This window comes from Sitophilus oryzae, unplaced genomic scaffold, assembly GCF_002938485.1.
Source record: "Sitophilus oryzae breed Bouriz unplaced genomic scaffold, Soryzae_2.0 scaffold_1500_pilon_pilon, whole genome shotgun sequence".
In the NCBI taxonomy this organism is placed as follows: domain Eukaryota; kingdom Metazoa; phylum Arthropoda; class Insecta; order Coleoptera; family Curculionidae; genus Sitophilus; species Sitophilus oryzae.
Window position 1 is genome coordinate 2595818 of NW_022146171.1, and position 20299 is coordinate 2616116.

General features: G+C 31.8%; 3 protein-coding genes across 5 annotated transcripts in view; 1 reads left to right on the forward strand and 2 right to left on the reverse strand.

Annotated features, from left to right (window-relative positions):
* LOC115878137 (ionotropic receptor 25a) overlaps positions 1–20299 on the forward strand; it is a 55249-nt gene that overhangs the window by 1002 nt on the left and 33948 nt on the right. The gene's annotated exons all lie outside the window — the stretch shown is intronic.
* LOC115878063 lies at positions 962–1408 on the reverse strand. Its single transcript, XM_030894416.1, has one exon. It carries the CDS (start codon positions 1406–1408, stop codon positions 962–964), a length of 447 nt encoding a protein of 148 aa, XP_030750276.1.
* Positions 3207–15351, reverse strand: LOC115878138 (leucine-rich repeats and immunoglobulin-like domains protein 3). Of its 3 annotated transcripts, XR_004049472.1 has the most exons (5): positions 11067–11640; positions 10868–10948; positions 10679–10708; positions 10096–10201; positions 4928–5059 (listed from the first exon to the last, which is right to left on the reverse strand). XR_004049472.1 is itself a non-coding variant. In XM_030894512.1 (3 exons), the coding sequence occupies exons 2-3, from the start codon at positions 15064–15066 to the stop codon at positions 3237–3239; spliced, it is 1908 nt and encodes a 635-aa protein (XP_030750372.1). In that variant the 5' UTR covers positions 15067–15091; positions 15146–15351; the 3' UTR covers positions 3207–3236. The 3 variants fall into 3 exon arrangements, 1 of the variants encoding a protein (XP_030750372.1); XR_004049471.1 differs by lacking the exon at positions 10679–10708 and having other exon boundaries at positions 4809–5059; positions 11067–11635; XM_030894512.1 differs by lacking the exons at positions 10096–10201; positions 10679–10708; positions 10868–10948; positions 11067–11640 and adding exons at positions 14982–15091; positions 15146–15351 and having other exon boundaries at positions 3207–5059.

The window sequence follows — 20299 nt, forward strand, 5'->3', positions numbered from 1 at the left end:
ATTTTCAAGTAACCTGTTAAAACACTATTTATGATAAATATTAAGTACTGAACATACTTTTATTCTATATTTAACGATTATTTTATAGACCCTGGAAATTTACAATCGTGTCTAATTAATATTACGTGATTTTTAATAGAGTGTATGAAACAGTTATTAAAATGCACAATAACAAAATCTAAATTGCCATCTTTATTTTTCAATTGTTTTTTTATTTTCTCTAATTAAATGTTTCAGAATACCTTAGAAACAATAAATAATATATTGTGCTTTTCATATACGGATATCTTACCATTAAAATGTTTACTTGGCTTGATTATAGACTTAGCTGGAAAGTATATAAACCATCTCAACGTCTAAATTATTTTGATGGAATATATTTCTACTAAAATAGATACAGATACTATTTTTTTTTTGGTTTGTTAACTATCCAGCTAGTTTACCATTATAAACTACAAGAAAATTTGGCAAATTTATAAACTAATCCGAGTATCTGCTGGTATAAAGTACTATATCGTATGATAAAAAAAACGAGAACAAAAACGGCTGGGGGATGACAAACGATGATTATTTTGCCTCGTAATTTACTATTGACATACAACTTATCAAAAGTGAACACTAACTAGAGAAAGTATTAAAAAGGACAGAACCGGTTTTAGACACACAAATCTAATTCCGAAAATAATTTTTACTAAATAAAAATAAAATTCAACCTTCTGAAGTTCAACTGGCAGTAAGCGCCATTAAAAAAAAAGAACAGTATAGGCAAAGTAAACGACATCTAGAACTGGACCTCGCCAAAATTATCATCGATTGTCATTCGCCAGCGGTCTTTGACGCCGTTTTTTTTTCAATCGTATGTATATATTATGGCTCAAATGAATACTTTTTTTTGTGGGGTGTTGGGGAAAAATCTTTCACAAGACATCCAGAAAAGGAAAGTATTTTACCAGATAGTGTCCTACCAACTAAAAAAACTTTCACCAGCAACGTGCCCCGATAATATTTGGGTGATATAGTAATCGACCTCATCATAAGATCGCGTTATCCATTTTAGCAGTTTCGGAATGAGTGTAAATGTCCACCTTCCATGCCTTCCGCCTGTCCATTTTTCCTGCAATATTTCCATAAGTTGTGCTCTGGTTTCGTTTTTTGTCGATCCGTTGTAGACTTCATACCTCTTTTGCATCAGGAGAACAATCGGAGGAATTCCGGCAATAACACCAGCACCCTCCCCTGATATAGTTCGGTAGGCGCTGCAAACTCTAATGCACAAAGCCCTCTGTATTCTCCTTAGTTTCGCCAATCTATTCTGACTTGTAATAGCTGTATGCCATGCCGGCGCTGCATACAATGTTTGGCAGTGTACAACGCTTGCTAAAACGCGTCTTTTAGAAGTTTTCTTCATCTTCATGTCCCATCTCCATTTCGGAGGAGGGCTATCATCATAACTATTCCAACTTTGGAAGCTGCGACCCTAAATAAGTCAGATTATTTTTACGTTAAGCTATTTTTGCTAAGCTAAGATATTATTCTCCTTCCAAAAGATCTTTTTTCTACAATTTTTCCCTGAATTCTGAGCTGTATGATCTCATATTTTGGACCTCTCATGATGTGGCCAACATATTGAAATTTTCTCATCTTCATGAAGTGAAAAGAAGAAAATCTCTGCGTCCTTCCATTCTTCCCAGATATGTCCATGATATTCTAAGAGAATATTTAAATTTCACTAGGCTTCTAGTCTTCGCTCGCAGTATGCGTTGAGGGTCCAAGCTTCAGGAGCTCATAGATTCCAAGCTTCAACAGACCATACAATAGCACTTGAGCATCCGTGTTCTCAGCTCCAAGCTCAGGTCGCGGCTTGATCTTCATAACGATGCACGGGCGTTCTCGATTCGAAACCTTATTTCTAAATAATAATCTACGGAGCAGTCAACACTTGTACCCAGGTAGCCATATTTCTCTACTCTTTCCAGCCTTTCGCCTTCCACATACAGTTGTTACATATTACTGGGCGCTTTATTAAAAGCTCTGAAACCTCTTATCTTCGGTATTAAATTTGACAATGCAGCTACAGCTTTCTCCGTTACTTTTGGGGGACACGTAAGTAAGTTATGTGTTCCCCAAAATACACTTTTGTGTCTAGCCACACCCCCATATATTTTATTGGTTTAGAGGGTGAAACATCTATTCCTGAGTCGTTGAAGGTAATTGGAGCAATTTTTCTTGTTGTTGTGAGTAGAACAGCTTCTGTCGTATGTGATGCTAAATGAAGATCGTGTTCTTTCATCCATCGTACTACACTCGCTATACCAGCATTTCCTAAATTTATTAAGAACTTTTGATTTTCACCTACAATAAACCATATCAATATTATCTTCAAAACCAGTCAACCTCTAACAAACCGTCATATAACATTCCATAAGGCACACACCACCATAAATGTCGACTTGTTTGCTTTTTCCATCAGCTTACAAGTATTATCTTGAATAACTTTTGTAATGGCGTCCGTGGTTTGCTTTCCTTTTTGAAAGCCGTATTGTGGTTGAGAGACTACCTATCTTTTACAACTCGTTATTTAATCTCCCAAGTATGAAATGCTCATATAATTTACCTTTTCCTAAAATGGATACTGAACTAGTTTCAAAACAAATCAGCTATTTTCTAAACTAACTAAAAGCGCTATTGTTTTGAAAGAATCGGTTCAGCAGCTAATTTACAAGTTAACTGGTTAGTATGCAAATTAGTTACAGAATCTGGTTAAAATTAATATTTTATGTCAGTTTACTGAAATAGCTGCTAGTTTTTAGATGCTTACCAGGTACTTTACAAAATATACTTTGGTTCTTATTAATGTAGAGTTTTTAGGTTGGTAGGTTTTATTATATATATGATTGTATATGGTAAATTTAATTTCCATTTATACATTTAATTTATAAAACTAAATTAACCCAAAACATAATCTTGTTGGATAAATCAACTTATTTAAACTCTTTCTAACAACAATTGTCACTTTCTGAATCGGATAATTATTTACTATACGGTTTTTTTATTCGAATAAAAATATTAAGAATATTATTTAAGCAAAGTTAGTTATGAATTATTTTTCTGCTAAAATATAGCAGTTTACTCTTTAACCAGATATTTTCCAAAAAAGTTTTCAAAACTATACTACACAATATAAAAAGAAATAAAACAATCAAAGTATGCAATAATAATTTATTTCTAACAAAAATTCATTCATCCACCAATTCGAACTCGTCAGCTCTGTATTTTCTCCTTTTCAAATAAATATAAAACTTGTACGACATAATACCAGCTATAACAGACACTAAAACTATAACTAGACAAACTCCTATCACGAACAGAGCTATCCTACCGTTATTTTTACTACTGACAGCTACTAACAAACTTCTGTTCGCTGACTGACACGGAATTCCAGCAATATTTTGATTTATATTTTCCAAATTTATGTACTCGTTATGTGTGTAGCTTATATTCCTTTTCTTTAAAAACACTATCAATTTTTTCAAGTTATCACAAGTTAAAATGTTATATTTGATGTTAATGTTAGTCAGCCCTGGCAAATTTGACAAAATAACATCATACTCGATGAATTTAAGTTTGTTATTGGCTATGTCTAATGTTTTAAGGTTGCTCAATGGCTCTAAAGATAAATAAGATAATGATTCAATTAAATTAAAAGACACGTTTAAATATTCCAGGTTTTCTATGTCCACGAATGGGTTTCCACTTAAATGAGATAGTTGGTTGTTGGATAGATCCAAACTTTCCAGATTTTTGAGTCCCATGAACACGTTTTCTGTGATGTTAGTTATAGAGTTGTTACTTAAATCCAAAAATGTTAATGATGGGATATTTTTAAAAAGTCCTTTGGTTAGAGTTATTTTGTTTCCGGACAAATTCATTCTGGATAACTTAGGCAAATCCTGGAATTCGTCTGGTGTCAGTTCAGCCAAATCGTTCTGTTCTAAGCTGACATATTTCAAACTAGGTAAACTCTTAAAAGAAACACTGACTAAATTATTATGTTCTATATATAAATACTGAAGGTTGGAAACATTAAATACAGTAATCTCGTTCAAATAATTATGAGATAAATCTACAAACACTAAGCGAGGTTTATTATCGAATATTTTGCTATTCAAATGTTGAAGTTTGTTGTTATTTAACCTGAGCTTCCCTAAACTAACTAGTGTTTGAAACTGTACATTAGTTACCTTAACTAAACTATTATAACCTAAATTTAAAAACCTTAATTTATCGAGATTACTCAGAGATATACCTAAAGATTTTATTTGGTTTTTACTTAAATCTAAGTCCGTGACATCGTGAGATCCAGTAGTGATGTTATAGAAAGTTGAATCAAAGATGTCAGACTGTAAAGAAGGAACATCAGCCATATTTACATCAACCCTCTTCTTATAGGTATGACAGTCAAAATAAAAATGATCTAAATTAGTTAGTAAGTTACTTGATAAATTTAAAAGTTTAAGTTTTCTTAATCCACACAGAGGAATATTTTTAACATCTGTTAACAAGTTTTCTGATATTTCTAGCCTTTCTAGGTTATCTAACTGATCTAAACTTGATGAGGGTATAACAGTTAAACTGTTGTTAGTGAATTTGATATTTTTAAGACTTTTCAAGCCGTTTAGCGTAGAATTTTCTATGCTAAAGCTTGTGTTTATGATTTCTAAAGTTTCTAAAGAATCTAGATCGTAAAAAATTGACTGTTTTCGATCAAAACTAAAGTGAGAATTTAAAATGCTTAGTATCTTGATGTTACGCACGTTTCTGAACAGATCTGGGGTGACGTTTTCAAGTGATGAATCGATGATAGTCAATGAAATTTCGTTGTTGATCGTGATGTTCTCCAAAACGTGTTGGGTGTTTTTGCTGATGTCGCTGCAGGTGACATTGAAGAAGTTCTCTCCATATTCTTCGTAGTAGGTGAAGTATTTGTCACAATATAGTGATATGGTGGGGATGGACAGGTACAGAATCACCCAAATGTGAAGAATACAAATTTCTTGATCTAGTAAATAAAGGAGAATTTAAGAAGTTAATTCATTTTAGGAAAATATTTTATAAATAGTATTAAAATTTTATTAAAACTGCATACAGTGTGTGTGCTACAACCTATATATATATATATATATGTAAAAGAACAGGTGCTCCAATATAATAGATTGTGATGAATGTTTCTCTAATGGTAACGTGTCCTTGACTCTAATAATTATGGTAGCTTAATATTTATTTAAATACTAATGAGCGGGGCACTTGGACATTGAGAGCAACGAATCTTCGTGGCGTTCTTGTAAATTATTTAATTAAATTATAGTAAATTATTCAACCAAATTTCCAAATTACCATTAAATCAATTATGCGTAATAAGCCTTTCGTGGATCCTGTATATAAAGTTATTAATCAACTTCTACTAGGACTTACCAACAATGTCTTAATCTGGCCAGCAGGAACTTGTGGACTTGATTAAGACATTGTTGGTAAGTCCTAGTAGAAATTGATTACTACCTTTATATACAGAGGAATCTACGATGAGAGGCTTATTACACATAATTGATTTAATTTTTATCTTGGTAATTTAACTGAATAATTTACAAGAACGCCACGAAGATTCGTTGCTCTCAATATCCAAGTGCCACGTTCATTAATATTTATATAAATATTAAGCTACCATAATTAGAGTCAAGGACACGCTAGAGAAAAAAGCGTTAGAGAAAAAATAGTCCATCACATAAATTTGGTGGCAGCGGTGGGATATTAAAAATAACTGGTCTCGCGTTACATAGATGTTACAATCTATAAGGGTCTATTTATTTAGTCTGACTAGAGCTTAGTTTTTACGACTTTCCTATTTTACTTACAATTATTATTTTAAAGAGTTCTTAGTTCCCAGCCATTCTACAAGGCAATTCATTAATTTTATGATCATAAGATTTAAGTCGAACAGAAAAATATTTAGTTTTTCCCAGAGAAAAAGAAGGGTCCCTTATTCTAAACAATTTTTTTACGTTATAAATCCAGTAAATCAACTTTTCCAGTATCAGTGAGGTGTTTATCTTATTTTTTTAAATAATTCGATATTTTTAATTCGCTTGCCTATCATTTGGATACTATTGTATTCACTGGTGAAAAAATTGCCAGTACTGACATAAAATTTTAATTTGGTGCTAAATGCTTTGGGATAACCATGCAACGCAATTCATCAATTCTGTTCCAATTTTATTTACGTCAAAAGTAGAGTCACTTAAAAGCCACTTATTTTAAAAAAGCTGATGCAGTGAACGCGATAAGTACTGAAAATCTGATTCCCAAAAAAAAAAATAAATAATAATATATAAATTGGGGATAAACTTATAGAGAAATATAATGACGCTTTGTTTTTACCCAACATCAAGCATAGTATAAACAAACCGTTTACTTATTTACAGTTTGATTGACAACAGAATTAATCTAACCCTCTTTTCAAGATTTGACACCGCTGGCGTAATTTCAAGATCTTAATAGAAAGAAAAAAAAAATAGAAAAATATACACAACCAAACTAATCCATCACTATTTATTTCTGAAGAAACTTTTTGCAAGGAAAAAAATTGGTATACAACTTTAAGATAAAACTTTTCGTTGTAAATAAACATGATAATAAAGAATAAACGACTGCTGCGATTTATTTTCTTGTATTGTCCGGTAATTTTCATTCGATCATCGGTACTATGCGTTACCCAGGGTATTGTATCGAAAACATTTGTGAGATACTTGGAACTAGGAACTCAGAAAGAACAGGCCCAGACAAAGTCGTCAAAGAGTCACAACTAAACGACAAGATCGGTTTGTGTGCCAAATTGTTAGAGCAAAATAAAATTGACCGGCTAAATTGGTGCCTCCAACATCAAAACAGGACAATTGAGAATTGGCAAAATGTACATGTTTTCGGATGAGACCAAAATTGGACTAAGATAAGATGACCATCGAATTCGGGTTCTCAGAGCTCCAGAAAGACGAGCGAAACTCCAGGCTGCCAAATCTGGCTAAAATATAAAGGAGGAACTGTATTGTTCTGGGGAGGTATTATGCTGGGAGCAAAAACTCCATTGTTACCACTTTAACGTGTCAGAGGTATGTTAATTTAGTGTTAGAATCAATCGTTAAGCTTTGGAGAGCTGTATTTGGGGATAATTTTAACTTAATGCACGATAATGCACCTCCCCATACCAGCAGAGTGGCTAAAGAATGTCTTGAAGTGAAGGGTGTTATAGTTTTGGACCGGAACATTTAACATTTAATAAGAAGCATGCCAGTGCGGATAGAAGCTTGCAAAGGCTAGAGGTGGCAACACGGATTATTAAAATTATTAATTTTCTTTTTGTTACTGCTTTTTGACCATTAAAAATTTAAATCTCATTTCGTTTCAGAAACTAAAAAAATACCATCATTGTGTTTTTGGGAACTGGTTATTTTTTTAATTGCTATACCGGATGTGTCTTAAAAGTGGCTCACCCCTATACCTTTTTTTGTATAAAAAAACGAGACTTGGTATGTTAGTATATGACATAAATTAGGATTGATTGTAGGGTTCCCAACCGTCCCGGTTTAACCGGGATTAACCAGGAATCAGAAGTTTGTTCCGGCGAAAATTTTGCCTTGGCCGGAACCAAAAAAATCACATTTACATATAATATATTTGAATTTCTAATATTTAATGTTTTGTTTCAATTATTTAAAAACTTAAAAATAATTGTCCCGGAATCGCCGATGCTCAAGTTGGGAACCCTAATTGATTGACGTAATTAATTGTTTTTCGTCGCTGCCTGCTTCACCGGAAATGATTACAACTTTTGATTTTTAAATGGCACCCTCGGTATTTTTTACTTCATTTGATAAAAAATGACACTCTGAATTGAATGACATATTATATGTCAACTTTTAACATTTTCGCTTAAAAAAATATTGTATTTTAAATTTCAATCTAGAGTCTTGGAAAAACAGATTTGATCGTCTAATGTTTCTACTGTCGGAACCTAGCCGGTTAAAAGACGCCCGCACATCGTATTTTTAATCATATCTCAAATTTTTGAATGCACACACACTTGTTAAATGTAACAAGGGTGGATCATTAGCATATTTGGAGAAAGCATTTTTTACGAATAATTTGGTACCACACACTTGGTATTTCGAGTCAAATTGTCGTTATGAATCGCATGTCACAATTTCAAATAAACAATATCCGAAAATGTCAAAAGTTGACATATGATATGTCATTGTATTCAGAATGTAATTTTCTATCAAATAAAGTGAAAAAATACCGAGGGTGTCATTTAAAAATCAAAAGTTGTAGTCATTTCCGGTGAAACAGAAAGTGACCAAAAACAATTGAATACGTCAATCAATCCTAATTTATATCATATACTAATATACCAAACCTCGTTTTTTTATCTGAAAAAATAAACAAGTTATAGGGGTGAGCCACTTTTGAGACGCACCCGGTATAGATTGTTTTTCATTAAAAGTCGTTGATAAGGACTGAGTTTTATTCAACAAACACTAAATGTTCATACGTCTTAAAAATTATGAAAAATAATAGAAGAGTGTGTGTGTCCTTATTAGTTTGGTTGTGTTTAGTGTTAAATAGGAATAAATATATCTATTTACACGAAAAGCTGATATGCAAAAAAATAAAAATAATTTAATTCATGTGTTAATGAAATATCTAACTAAGAACCAACCCCTAAAATGCTTAATATTATTCAGACATGCCCTGTATAGTTTAAAGGAAATTGTTTTAAACGCCAAATTGCAATATTATTTTTACAATTAATATAAATTAATGAACTACCTTTTGTAAACCTTATGTCTACGTCAAAATTATGACTTTCTCAAATTGAATGACAAAAAATGATAAAGTTCAATTAATTATATTCTAGAAAAAAAACTATTGGCTGTAATAATAAACCTGTTTTTTATATCCGTTTTACGTACTTTTACTATGTAGTGACACAGTGAAAATAAACAATAAACAACTCGTAAAAGTGAAATAAATAATTAATGAATTGAAACAAGTTAAGGTTGATTTTATTTTTATGAGTTTAATTAAAAAATATATTGTGGTCAGGTACAGACTACAGATTATAGATATCGTTTATAAATTTTAATGCCACTAAAATAGTTAATATATTTTCATGTTTTTAAGGAAAGTATTATTATAGTCATCCTTTTTAAAGGTTAAAAAACCAACTTAAAGTAGAAATGTCATCGATTCACTCTAAGTCGAAGAACTCTAAGAAGTCTAATCGAAGAACTCTAAGATATTAAAATAGTTTTATATTAACAGGGTTATTGTTTATTATAATTAAAGTTTATTATAGTCTCAGTTTTAATAGTTTTGTGATTTAGATAAAATAACAAAAACATAAACAAAATATAAATGAAATTGCCATATGAATTAAACAAAAATAAAAATCTATAAAATAATTATAATCCTATAACAAAAAATACTATAAGAACAATTTCTTAAAAGTTTTAAAGAAAAATTATAACTCCACTTTTTTTAATGAAACCCCATTTATATTTTAAGTTAGTTTAAAAATATTTTACTTTCGATTTAAAATAGAGGTAGTATTAGATTCCCAAGTAGCACAACAATATTGTTCCAAGATTGATCCAATGTAGAATATATATTGGGCCAAGCTAGTTTTTAATATCGGGCCAATAATAATTCGTCACTTTTTGATATATTGGCCCAACATTGTTTTTAAATATTGGTCCAACAAGTTACTAAAATATTGCCTCCATTAAAAATGTAATATTACGCCAACATTGGTAATCATAATACCACTAGTTTTTGTCCTTAATTTTATTTCAAATTTAGGGAAAACATAAAACAAAATACCCATGTGTGTATGGAAACTTTAATGTATTGAAGAAAACAATTTATCTTACAAAAATATTAACTAAGTAATAAAATAAGCTCTACATATTATCTTCATGGCTGGTATTATTTTTAGCTAAAAATACTTCAGTTAACACATAAAATTAAATTTATAAGGACACAAACCTCTAAATATTCTTCCCCATCCCGTCTCCGGCTGTCGCTAGTGAAATACCAATACATCGCGTAATGTCCAGATCAGTTGCGTCTGGAAAATGTACTTTCACTGCATCTATAAAATAATATAAAGTTTTTTGGGTTATCCTTTTTGTGTTTTGCCTTATTTTCTAATATGATGAGATGATATGCTCATAATATGGTTTATGCAAAGTGGCAGAAACTTAGAAGTAGGAGCGTTTTTATTCAGTGGTGCAACTAGTTGTTTATGGTTTACATTGTGTGTAAGAGCCCAACATTTTAAATTATCTGCAAGTGAATTCTGATTATGATTTTCTAACACATTTGATATGGAATCGTAATTTAACTCTACAGTCTGTGTATTGCTTGCCCCCAAGTCCCCGACTCTTCAAAAACAAAACTAAGACAGCTATCACTATTATTAACAATATTAGTAAGTTGTGTGTTAACTTCATTAATAGAACTTGTATTATCGCCTGATAGAAGTATAATGTTCTCCTGGCTTTCCAGGCGTTTCAGAGGACTGTCACCGTCAGACTCATCTTTATTTGCAAGAAAACTTTTAACAAACCTGTATTTTTTTGCCTTTCCCGACATTTACCTAAAAAAATGTCTGTTTATTTACCTAAGTAGCAATACCGAATCTAAAAATATTTATTAACAAAGCGCCCTAACAATCTAATAAATTATACTCTCGATTACACATTGCTTCAAAACTACTATTGTGTGTTACAGGAAAAAAAATATATTAGGTACTTACTTTTACTAAAGAAATATTCTTAAAGCTGGATTCAGTAAAATTTTCTGTGGTTGTAAGTTGTAAACCTAGGTACCCGTGAACCTACAAACAATACAGCTTATAGCTATAGCACATATTTCTTGTATTATACGTGTTAATTGTTAAGCATTGGAATAGGTTTATTCGACATACTTACTCAACTAACATCAACAGTACTTACTTTGATTTGATCACGATAAAAACACAATTTGCTTACAAAAGAAATATTTCACTGTCACAGCAACAGCTTTTTATGTCATGTCAACTCGTCAGTAGAGGTGGGTTGTGAAATCGCAGTCCGCTACTTTGTCACAGCTCCACCAACGTCGCAGTATGTGACTGCTCCAGTTCCAAGAAAATCGCAGTGACATTTCGGAGCAGTTTACAAGTTTAGGACATCTGCGCTCGTGAGTAGCAATAGGAGCAATAGCAGGCAATAGTGTAAATTCTGAAAATGCTCCTAGCCCCGTCGCCCGGTCAGACTGTTCCAGTCACAGTCGTCGCAGGTCGCAGTCGACTGGAGCATAGTATATTGAGTATATTCTGTGTACTGGAGCTGTTGGGAGTTTGGGAACGGGAAACGTAGCAGCGTTCGCTTTTTCTTTCATGAATCTAAATAAGATATTTATGTATTATATATTAATCACAAACAGATGTTTTTGACAAAGGTAATTTTTAACTTGTTAGTATGTTTATTTGTTAGTTAATTTTGTATCTGTGTTTTGTTGTATATCCTAAATCTTTTATTTGATCTTATACATTCATATAAGTTTTATTATTTATATCTATTTTTAAGGTCTGATGATGGCTAAATAGCCGAAACCGGTCACTAATAAAGATTTTTTTGACAGTTTCGACTTTGAATTGAATATAACATTAAGTTTTTACCATGGGCCACCACTCTGTGAAAATGAACAGACTCTTTAAGATATTTATAGCAAAGTGCTTGGTACTTAGAAACACTCAAATTCTTCTGAATAGACTAAAAAAATATAGCAACATCTATCAAACTAAGACATCAGTATAGTACCGTACAGCCGCGATTTTAAGAGCTCTAGGGGCCCGTAGTTCGGAAAAGTTCGAATCTTGTTCGCAAGGGCCCGGGAGGCTTGGGGCCCGTCGGTGACTTACCCCGATTGCACAGACGTTAAAATCGCCACTACTGATCGAAATAAAAAACGGCGTCCAGTTGGCTTGGAAATGACAATCGATAACATTCCCCATAAATTTTACATATAAAATGCCAGCAATCTTCATTTTATAGCTATCGCTGACGCCGTTGCCTATCATAATCACACCTATAGTCCTGTACTTTTTTAGTAAATGCAACGAACGGTGCCGAACACCGAGTGCGATTTTTCGGAGCAATTAACCTATAAAACTACATTTTTAATTTATAGGTTAATTGCTCCAAAAAATCGCTGCTACTTGTCACAGTGCTTTTATTGGAGCAGTCGCAGAGCGTAGCAGATCCACAAAAATCGCAGACTGGCCCACCTCTACTCGTCAGTAAAAGCGTCTAGGTCAGCGTTGCCAGGTGTCGGATATGAAATTATGGATCAATGTAGATCAAAGTATCGAATTTATTATAAAATTATGTTACAAGCGATATATTTGGCTGAGGGAATTCTCTAAAAAATATAATGATAGCAATAAATTTGGATTCTATTTTTTGTCGGTTTAACTTAATTTTAATAGGTTTCAACCAGCTATTAAACGTATTTTCTCAGTCAGTTTTATATTTTGGGGTCTGGTTTCTCTTCCCGCATTTTAAAATCGGAATTACTTGATTTGCCGCGGATATTTACTGCTTTATACCTTAACATTTTTTTAAACTTTAAAACCACTTGAGTTATTTTGCATTAACTACCTTAAAGTTAAATTATTTCTCATAAAAATATATTTCATGGTTGATAAAACATTAATTGTAACAGGTTACCAAATTATGTTTCAACTATCGATTATGGTACAGATTTTTTTGGGAAAATTTTGTTATAATAATTGGATAATTATGTACATCTGGCAACACTGATCTAGGTACCGGAACGCGGCCCGGCGCGCGGCGATTCCAAAGCATCACCCGGCGCCGGCGCATGCGTATTGGAACGGCAGAAGAAAGTAATGCTTCAATAGAGCCTGGTTTCTAAAGCAGCGTGTAGCTCCGTGGTTGAGGCTGCCGATTCGGGAGCGACAGAACCGGCAGAGGCAGAACTTTTTTTATTGTTTTTTCAGCTGTTTTTATTTCTTTATTTATTTAAAATAAATTAAAATACGCCAAATCGCCTTGGTTAGTCTTTGGTGTAAGTTTTTTTTTATTTATAGATTACACGCGAAATACCCGATCGATCCTTGGCGCTAGATGCTTTAGGAATCGAGCAAGAATTTTAAAAGCAAACTTTTATGAAAATCATGAGATAGTAGGGATGCAAGCCACATGTCAAAGTATCAACCCAGGTATCGATATCTACTATAGGTAGCGATTTTATTCTAAACAGAATGCATTTCAATATTGTTCCAATTTAGTTAATTATGTAAATGCCAATATCCAAAACATCAATATAAAAGGCATATTGGGCCAATGTCACAATAAAATATTGTTAATGCCAATCATGGGCCGACATTGATTATTTTCAATATTGGCGAAAACTAAGAAACTAATATGGGTACAATATTGTTTACCAAGATTAGATGTACTGAATAAAATACAATATTGACCCAACATTGGCACAACATTGATGTGCGAACGAAAATGAATCAATATTGAGCCAATATAGAAACAATGAGCAGCCAATATTTCGTGCTACTTGGGTTAGTATAGGTATAGACCGGCTGCGTCTCAAAAGTGGCTCACCCCTATAGCTTTTTAATTTTTTCAGATAAAAAAACGAGATTAGGTATGTTAGTATATGACATAAATTAAGATTGATTGACATATTCAATTGTTTTCTGTCACTTCCTATTTCATCGGACATGGCGACATCTTTTGATTTTTAAATGGTACCCTCGGTATTTTTTTACTGTGTGCGATAGAAAATTGATTATGACATTTTCACTTAAGAAAAATTGTATTTTATATTTCAATCTAGAGTGCCATGGCTGCGTTAAAAACACTCATTTATAATCAATGAGCTTTGGAAAAATAAATTTGATCATCTAATGTTTTTAGTGTCCAAGTCGGTTAAAAGGTGCCCAAATCGTATTTTTAATCATATCTCAATTTTTTCAAATGAAACGAGGGTGGCTCATTAGCATATTTGGAAAAAGCATTTTTTGCCAATAATTTGGCACCACACTCCTGATAATTGTCGTTATGAATCATATGTTACAATTTCAAATAAACCATATTCAAAATTGTCAAAAGTTAACATATGATATGTCATTCTTTTCAGAATATCATCTTCTATCGAATAAACTAGAAATATACCAAGGATGACATTTAAAAATCAAAAGTTTTAGTCATTTCCGGTGAAACAGAAAGTAACCAAAAACAATTGAATACGTCAATCAATCCTAATTTATGTCATACACTAACATACCAAATCTCGTTTTTTTTATCTGAAAAAAATAAGAAAGTTATAGGAGTGAGCCACCTTTGAGGCGCACCCCGTATACTTAGTAAAAGTAACAATGAAAACGAATTATTGATTTGACTTTTTGACCGTATAAAAAAATTCAACCTTTTTTTCTGAAATGGTTGGGAAATCTGAAAAAAGATATCATTTAGAACAGGCAAAAAAATTTATAGAGAGTGAAAAGTTAATAAAAAAAAGAATTTCCTTTTTAAATGCGATAGGGGTACATACTGTATATTATTGTTGTAAAGCAATCCCTGATATAATTTAAAATTTAATACTTTCTCCTATATAAAATAAAAGAAAAATTAAGTAATTAAAATTTAAAAAAACACCAATTATAATCTCTGTGTGTGTTATAAGTATAACATTTCGTAATCCTAATAATTATAAAAAACAACGAAACTACTAATTTTCTTCCTAGACAATTTTCCACCAATAAAAACTGTACTATTACGCATTTAAATGCACATTCACTATTTACCTTACAATAATGCCACTAAAAAATTAAACAAATTTCTTACCAAACAGGAAACGCATTCTAACAAAGATTTTCATCGTACTTGTATAAAATCTCTCAAGAAACTCATTTTTGTTAACTGTTTTCATCCATTTCCAAGTTGGCGGTTAAATCCTAAAAATATAACTTTATATAACTAAATCACTTTCCCCATAACAGAAAACTAACCGAATAAACTATTTTAAATAATTCACGACTGGGTTTACACAATAAGGAATGCACTTGCACGATATTTTATCAACACATAATTAACACTTCCATTGGACTAAAAAGATATTAGCGAAGATTAAAAAGCGCACCATTGCAACTGTTTGTTATTAATATGGAGTTGTATTTGAAATAAATGCGAAAATCTCCACCAACCGCTGTTTACTGGACAGTATATATCTGGGTTTAACAGAAAAGCGAATCGGTAGGGATGGGCTTATTTTAAAAAATATACATATCGATATGTAAAATTAGTTTGTGCAGTTATTAGCATATATTTTATTCTGACTTTTTGAAATACCATAGATAAAATATATGCTACCAACAAATGTCAAAGTTATTGATAATGATAGCAAATGTCAATGTAAAAGTTATTTATTATTTCTAAATAATGGTTATAATAATAATAAATTAGATATAGAGGGTGAGTCTTAAATAAGTGCAAATATTTTCAGGGCTGGTAGATCTCGATAAAAGAAACATATTTTCTCTTTATCGTTTTTCAAATAAGTCTAAAATAACCGAGTTATTCAAGTTTGATAATTTAAATAAAATAATAAAATATTTTTTTTTCAAATGTAACAAAAGTATTAATTTTTACCACGTAAAAGTAGAGCACTTTTACGCCTAAGCAATGACTAAATTATTATGTTCTATATACAAATACTGAAGGTTGGAAACATTAAATACAGTAATCTCGTTCAAATAATTATGAGATAAATCTACAAACACTAAGCGAGGTTTATTATCGAATATTTTGCTATTCAAATGTTGCAGTGTGTTATTATTTAACCTGAGCTTCCTTAAACTAACTCAAATCAAATTCAGGAAGCCGTTTCTCGATATATAATATAATTACATACAAAGTATTACTTTTAAATCTTTTTATATTATTTGCAACGCTTGAAATAATTGTTTAAAAAAATTATTTGTGACGTTTGAAAAAAATAGCATGTTCTATTCGGAGTAAAAATGACTTTTTGTGGCTCGTCTGTATCGTCTGTAATGCCAACCGTCAAACCTATAGCCTCGCCGCAAAAAGTATAATTTTTACTCCTAATAAAACAACATACTATATTTTTTTTTAAATTTTGAGAGCCGCTGGATTTGTTTCTGTATTTGCATCCTTTTTAGTGCCGTAACCATGGTAATATCAGCGATTAACAAATTATACCTTGGGAAAATTTGCGGTAAACAGGCAATTCTAAAATATACAGGAAATTTTAAAAGAAAATGCACATTTACAACATTTTTTGGGAAAAAAAACTCATACACGTGTTCCTGGGGTCAAAACATACCATCCCTGAAAATATTTGCACTTATTTAAAATTCACCCTGTGTAATAGAGATATATACCTGTGAATGTGATTACATATTTTAGCCTAACTTCTATACTTTTTATACTTCTCTACTTTTTTTTCATATACATTATTTTTACACATTTAAATCAAACATCAATTGTTATTCTTAGATTGCCAGTTTAATTTTTTCAATTTGCCCTAAAAAATTTACAGAATAATGTCGATATTAAGTAAAAGTATCGATATAATTGCTCATCTCTAGTGTTTAGACTGGGCAATGCACCAGACTCGCCGGACTTGATTCCTATTGATTTTATTATCTATCCGAACTGACTAATCTAGAGCATGTTCGTTCTCTCTTTATCTCAAGCTACTGAACTGCATTCGTTCTCATTTTACCATTAAACGCAAAAACAGTAGCTATATAAGTGTAGTTTGATACGATGTTTTATTCTCAAATAAACCAAACAACAACAAAACTTATAAAACTAATTAGTTTTTATTATAATTTATGATATTTAAAAACATATTATAACATTTTTGTTAATCAACAATACAGAGTGTTTAGTATAGAGGTAATTATTTTACTTTAATATCCTTGAATATAAATATATAAACAAGGATAATATCGAATGTCCCCGGTAGTGTAAAGTAAACGCAAAAATCATTAAAAATTCACTTTCGTTATTCATGGTTGTAAAAGAAATTCGCTACAAGAAAAAATCACTTTTTAATAGTAACTGTACTACTCGTAGTATGCTATAGTAGTTCGGTAAAATTAGCATATGGATACATTTTCTTTTATAATATCTAAATGTCAGCAAGGGCGTAGATAAGGGGGGGGGTACTGGAGGACAGTACCCCCCCCTGACGCTTGACGAGATACGAGAATTGAAATAGTCATTGACTATGAAAGGATTTTTTTAAATTAAAATCCGACATATAAGAACACTTTGTATGCTTTTAATTATGTTGATTTATCGTTTATAATATGTTCGACCTAATTAAAAGCACACAAAGTGTTCTTATTGGCCAGGACAGATTAGTGGGGTTAACTCTAATCAATATCCATAAAGATATTGAAATAAATGTTGATGCTGTTATTGATAGGTTTTCCAAACAGCGTACTAGAAAACTTGATTTTGTTTTATAGTTTTATTTATAGTTTATAGTTTTTATAGTTTTTTGATAGTTTAGAGTTTTTTTATAGTTTATAGAAAATTAACTAATAAACGTCGTTGTTTCATTTTTGTTTATGTTATTTACAAATCTATATTTTAATTTTTGTGTTATGTTTTTATATCTTTTTGAAGACAAAAAAATCGCCGTCGTTTTAATTCGACAAAAAAATTCCGACGGTGATTTTTTTTGCGACTTAATCATAGTACCACCCCCATAACATACACCTATCTACGCCCCTGAATGTCAGTTCGTAATTCGTAATATAGTTAGTGGTCGTAGTTAGTGATTGAAATGTGAATGTTTGCTTTTTAAGTATGCATCTAAAAGAAGAATACTATATAGCGTATTCTATTAAAAATAAAAGAAAAAATTAGATTATATTTTAACAATTTTGACACTAAATTGTGAGCACCCTGGAAAATGTTATTTTCGCGCGTCAATTTGTATTGTTAAAGCCTGGTTGACACGATCAAAGTGTACTTGTAACAAGTTAACCGGATGCTGCCATATAAATATATATGGCCGCATCATATATAAGTTGGCCGCTAACCTACTTACTTTGATGCTAAAAAGCCTCCCAAGTGAACTTGGATAAAACAGTCACTATTATAACAAGGTCTGGCAGTAGTGCGTCGGGCATCTGTAGCTCCTGTGTAGAATAAAAAGCTTGGGAATTTTGTTTAAATGCAAACCAAAAGTTTGTACTAGAATGTATTTTAGAAAAGTATTTCTAAACTTCTACAGGGTGGCTCAAAAAAGTGCGACTGGATGGAGCTGATTTTTTTTAAATAGTAAACAGTAGTAATACACCCCGTATATTATTGCATTTTTGCCTTCCTTTCAGATCACTTTACATAATCCTAAGATATGGGTAAATAAGTTTCGATATTAATGAATAAATAAAAAATATATACTTTTCAAACTTTTTTAAAAAAATTTAAAATATAAGAACAGTCCTGATATCAAAACTATATTCTATATTAGGTATTTATTTTAGATAGTCCGTTCTTACTTTCCTATAAATATCGTAATATTAAATCATACGAGGGTATAATTTAAGATTACGATATTTCTTACATCTTACATCATGAGATGTAAGAGAATATTTGATAAGTAACTATTAAATCAGTTAGCAATGTAGTTACATACCAAATAATGATCTAACAAATTAAAAGATATGCTTCAAGTGAGGGCTATAAGAGCAGGGCCATAACTTCCTTAGGAAGCTTCTTGAGCATATATTCATAAAATTATTTTCTTTTTTAAGTACTTGAAGTATATACTGTTTTTTTTTTGTTTATACCGTATTTACGTTTACTTACAAGATCCATTGGAACTTAAAATAAATACAGTTGAAACACAGAGAGAGGTTGTTAGCGGGAGAAATATTCCACCATGGGACGTACGAATATACAGACAATACGTAGAAACCAATGACCTCTAAATAATTGGTAGAAACGATCAATAAATTTAAATACACGGAATCTTGGTAAACATCGGACCTAGACCTCGACTTGGAAATTAGATCACGTACAAAGCAAGCTAGATCATTGTTTAATAAAATGAGAATTCTGGTATATATGTAACTGCTCACTTAACATCAACTTACCTCTACAGTTTGCCCACTGCTTTGTTTACTCAATTCTCTGCTACGGCTCGGCTGTGAAACCTGAATGCTTAAAATGAATACTTTGAGACGGATGGAAGCATTATGGACACATTATGTACGCAATGAAGAAATTCTTGAAAAGAATAACAAAAAAGGGAATTACTTACACATATAAAAAATAAAACTGCATACCTGATCCATGTCTTGCGGAAAGATAGATCAATGCTCCTGATATTAATTATCGAAGGGAAGGTAGAAAGGCAGAAGAGGTCTTGAAAGACGCAAACACTCATGATTGAACAACATAAGGGATTGGACTAAACGGGATTTAAACTCAAACGGACTGTCTCGAGCTGCACACGACCGAAAATCATGCGCCGATATTGTTGCCAACCTTCATTAATGATGGTACCATAAGAAGAAGAAGAAAAATACGTTTCTAGAATGTAGAATGAGTAATAGAGGGGGGGGGGTTAATGACCGCGACCTTAAAAGATAAATTGTATTTCCCTTTCTTGAGTTATAGCTCGTCATACCCAAGTCTTTAACTCATCATGCATGGAAATGAAAATCATCGTGTTGTAGGAGATACATATATCCCTCTTTCTCTATTGTCTCATTGGATTTGAGGTCTATTACACAGCAAGAGTTAATCGGTCCACTTATATAGAGCCCCGCATGTAGAAGTAAAAGAGACAGGAATACATTGTGTTGAACCCTGGTGCTCCAAGGTAGAGGCTAGTAGAAGCTAATAGAGGCTTTTTTGGGGATGGTAAAAAATCTTCTTAGACGCCTGGTCTGTTGTTCTAGCGACCGAGGTGTACCGGATTCCTACCGACTAAAAAAATTCCATCCTATTTGGTTGCAAACTGCGCTGGAACTACTCATACACATTACTTTGTCGCAGATGCCCCTCTTTACGTTGAACTTTGGTCTTTGGTCATTCTTCAGCCCTTCGTTGATCCAGCTCTTTCTGTCGTAGAATTTTTGGATGAAGCCGAAAAAAATTTAAAAATTGCAACT

Coding starts and splice junctions, on each gene's coding strand:
- LOC115878063 (XM_030894416.1), bottom strand. CDS start 1,408: ATGAAGAAAACTTCTAAAAGACGCGTTTTAGCAAGCGTTGTACACTGC.
- LOC115878138 (XM_030894512.1), bottom strand. CDS start 15,066: ATGAAAACAGTTAACAAAAATGAGTTTCTTGAGAGATTTTATACAAGT. Junction 5,060..14,981: donor TAGAATGCGTTTCCTGTTTG/GTAAGAAATTTG, acceptor TTTATTTACTAG/ATCAAGAAATTTGTATTCTT.